Below are 1,927 nucleotides of genomic sequence, written 5' to 3' on the forward strand. Positions count from 1 at the left end.
TTCTCTAAGGTTCTCCATAGGGAGGCATCATTTTCCCGAACTTTTATCCAGCAGGGGTAGTACATGGTGTGTTATGATTGCAAATGATTAAGTGGTCACAAATAGGTACATGGTAGGGTGGTTTTTATAATTCTTGAGTATCAAACAGTAAAAGCTCTTACTATCGGAAGATAGGTTCTAGAGAGGTTTTACTGAGAGGTTTTACTGTATTTAGTTTTGATTTCAGTAGCCCGCCCCGTAGCCATGGTGTTGGTAATTCCAGAGGTTTTTATATTAATCTATTATGTTATGTTGTTAATTTACTCTAATCGGAGAGTTCATTTAAATTAATATTATTCTAACCTAAATTTATGTTCAGACCACATTCTAGTCGATGAATGTCGCTATACCGTTCTAAATCTCCTCTGAGATCACCTGTCTCAAAGTCAACACCCAAGTATAATAGCTCCCTCAGAAGGAGTGCTAGTTTTGGAAAGTCTAAGAATGTTGCCAACTCTACTCTCAATAAATCTTTGGGCTCAGCTGGATTAGACCTGGCTACTGTTGAGAGTGAATACATCAAAAACTTGCAGCAGCAAGTATACTTCCTTGAACTTGAAGCAAACTTTTTACGCGATCAAGCCCAAAAAGCAGATACCCTCTCCAAACATAGTGCAGCAGATGAAGCTTCCAAATGGAGACGAAGGCTCAAAGATGTTGAAATTGAACAAGATTCCCTTAAGAGTGAGATCAGGCGCAAAGAGATAGAAGCTGATGCTGCTGAGATGGAGAGAAGGCAGTATGTCAAGGAGTTAAAATCCCTGAAACAAACAGCAACTGCTGAAAAATCACATCTGCTTGATGAGATTGCTACATTACGACACAAAGTGGATGACACCACTCTCTCAACAAAACAACTGGCTATACAGTTGGAAGCAGCTGAAGAGAGGAAGATGGCCACAACAAGTGAATGTCTTGACACAAAAAGTAGACTGGCTGTTGTACGTGACCAGTTAGATCGCACACTTGGTACCAACAAAGATTTGAGAGAGGATCTTGTGGACAAAAAGTTGGAAATAAAGCAGTTCAAGCAACAACTTGGTGATTTGGAGACGAGATATCTCACTCAGGCAACAGAACTAAAAGAAGCAGCCATCACAGATATGAGAACAAAACTGGCTGATATGCGAGTACGAATGAGAGAACTTGAGGTAACCTCTGAATTGGATAAAAGCTTGAAAGAAAAAGCTTTGGAAGATTCAAACTACACTTCAAAAACTAATTCAATCTTGAGAGAAGAGTTGTGTGACCTCAAAGTTCAGCTTGGTAAGGAGAGAGAACTATATGAGAAGCAGTCCATACAAAGATCCATGGATTCAGATGAAATTGCCACTTTGAAATATAGAAATAAGCACCTTCAAGATGAAATAGATAACCTCAATGACAACGTGGCGAAAGAAAAGAAGAAAGCTAAAAACTATCTCTGTAAGCTTGCCGAAACTGATGCTGACATTTCAGCTAATCGAGCTAACGAAACTCTTCTGCGAAACAAACTTGCGGACGTGGAAATCACCAAGGATGCCAAATCTCATGAAGTCTCCTCCCTTCGTAAAGATAAAAACCTGCTCCTTGACCAAGTGATTGACCTTCAATCCAAGTTAGACTTAAAAACATCAGAAGTCGGTAGTCTTGCATCTGAGATAGAATTCCTAAAGTCCAAGGTTTCAGACCTGGCATCAGAAGCCCGGCTCAACAAATCACTTGAGACTAGAAGATGGGAAGATATCGAAAACATGGCTGAAAAAATTCATCGATCTCCGTCCCCCCGTCCCAGGTCTCCGTACAAGGTACACTGATCTAACACCAGATCAAACTATATCATCTGGACCCATATCTGATTAAAGAGGCACAGACTAAGAGTAAACATTACAATATTGTAATATACTAA

General features: G+C 39.9%; 1 protein-coding gene across 1 annotated transcript; it reads left to right on the forward strand.

Moving 5' to 3' along the window:
• The first annotated feature begins 349 nt into the window (after positions 1-349).
• Positions 350-1,885, forward strand: LOC134825769 (girdin-like). Its single transcript, XM_063837976.1, has one exon. It carries the CDS (start codon positions 378-380, stop codon positions 1,833-1,835), a length of 1,458 nt encoding a protein of 485 aa, XP_063694046.1. The 5' UTR covers positions 350-377; the 3' UTR covers positions 1,836-1,885.
• The last annotated feature ends 42 nt before the right edge of the window (positions 1,886-1,927 follow it).

The sequence above is a fragment of the Bolinopsis microptera genome, unplaced genomic scaffold (assembly GCF_026151205.1).
Source record: "Bolinopsis microptera isolate Bmic1 unplaced genomic scaffold, MBARI_Bmic_1.0 sca71, whole genome shotgun sequence".
Classification (NCBI taxonomy): Eukaryota; Metazoa; Ctenophora; class Tentaculata; order Lobata; family Bolinopsidae; genus Bolinopsis; species Bolinopsis microptera.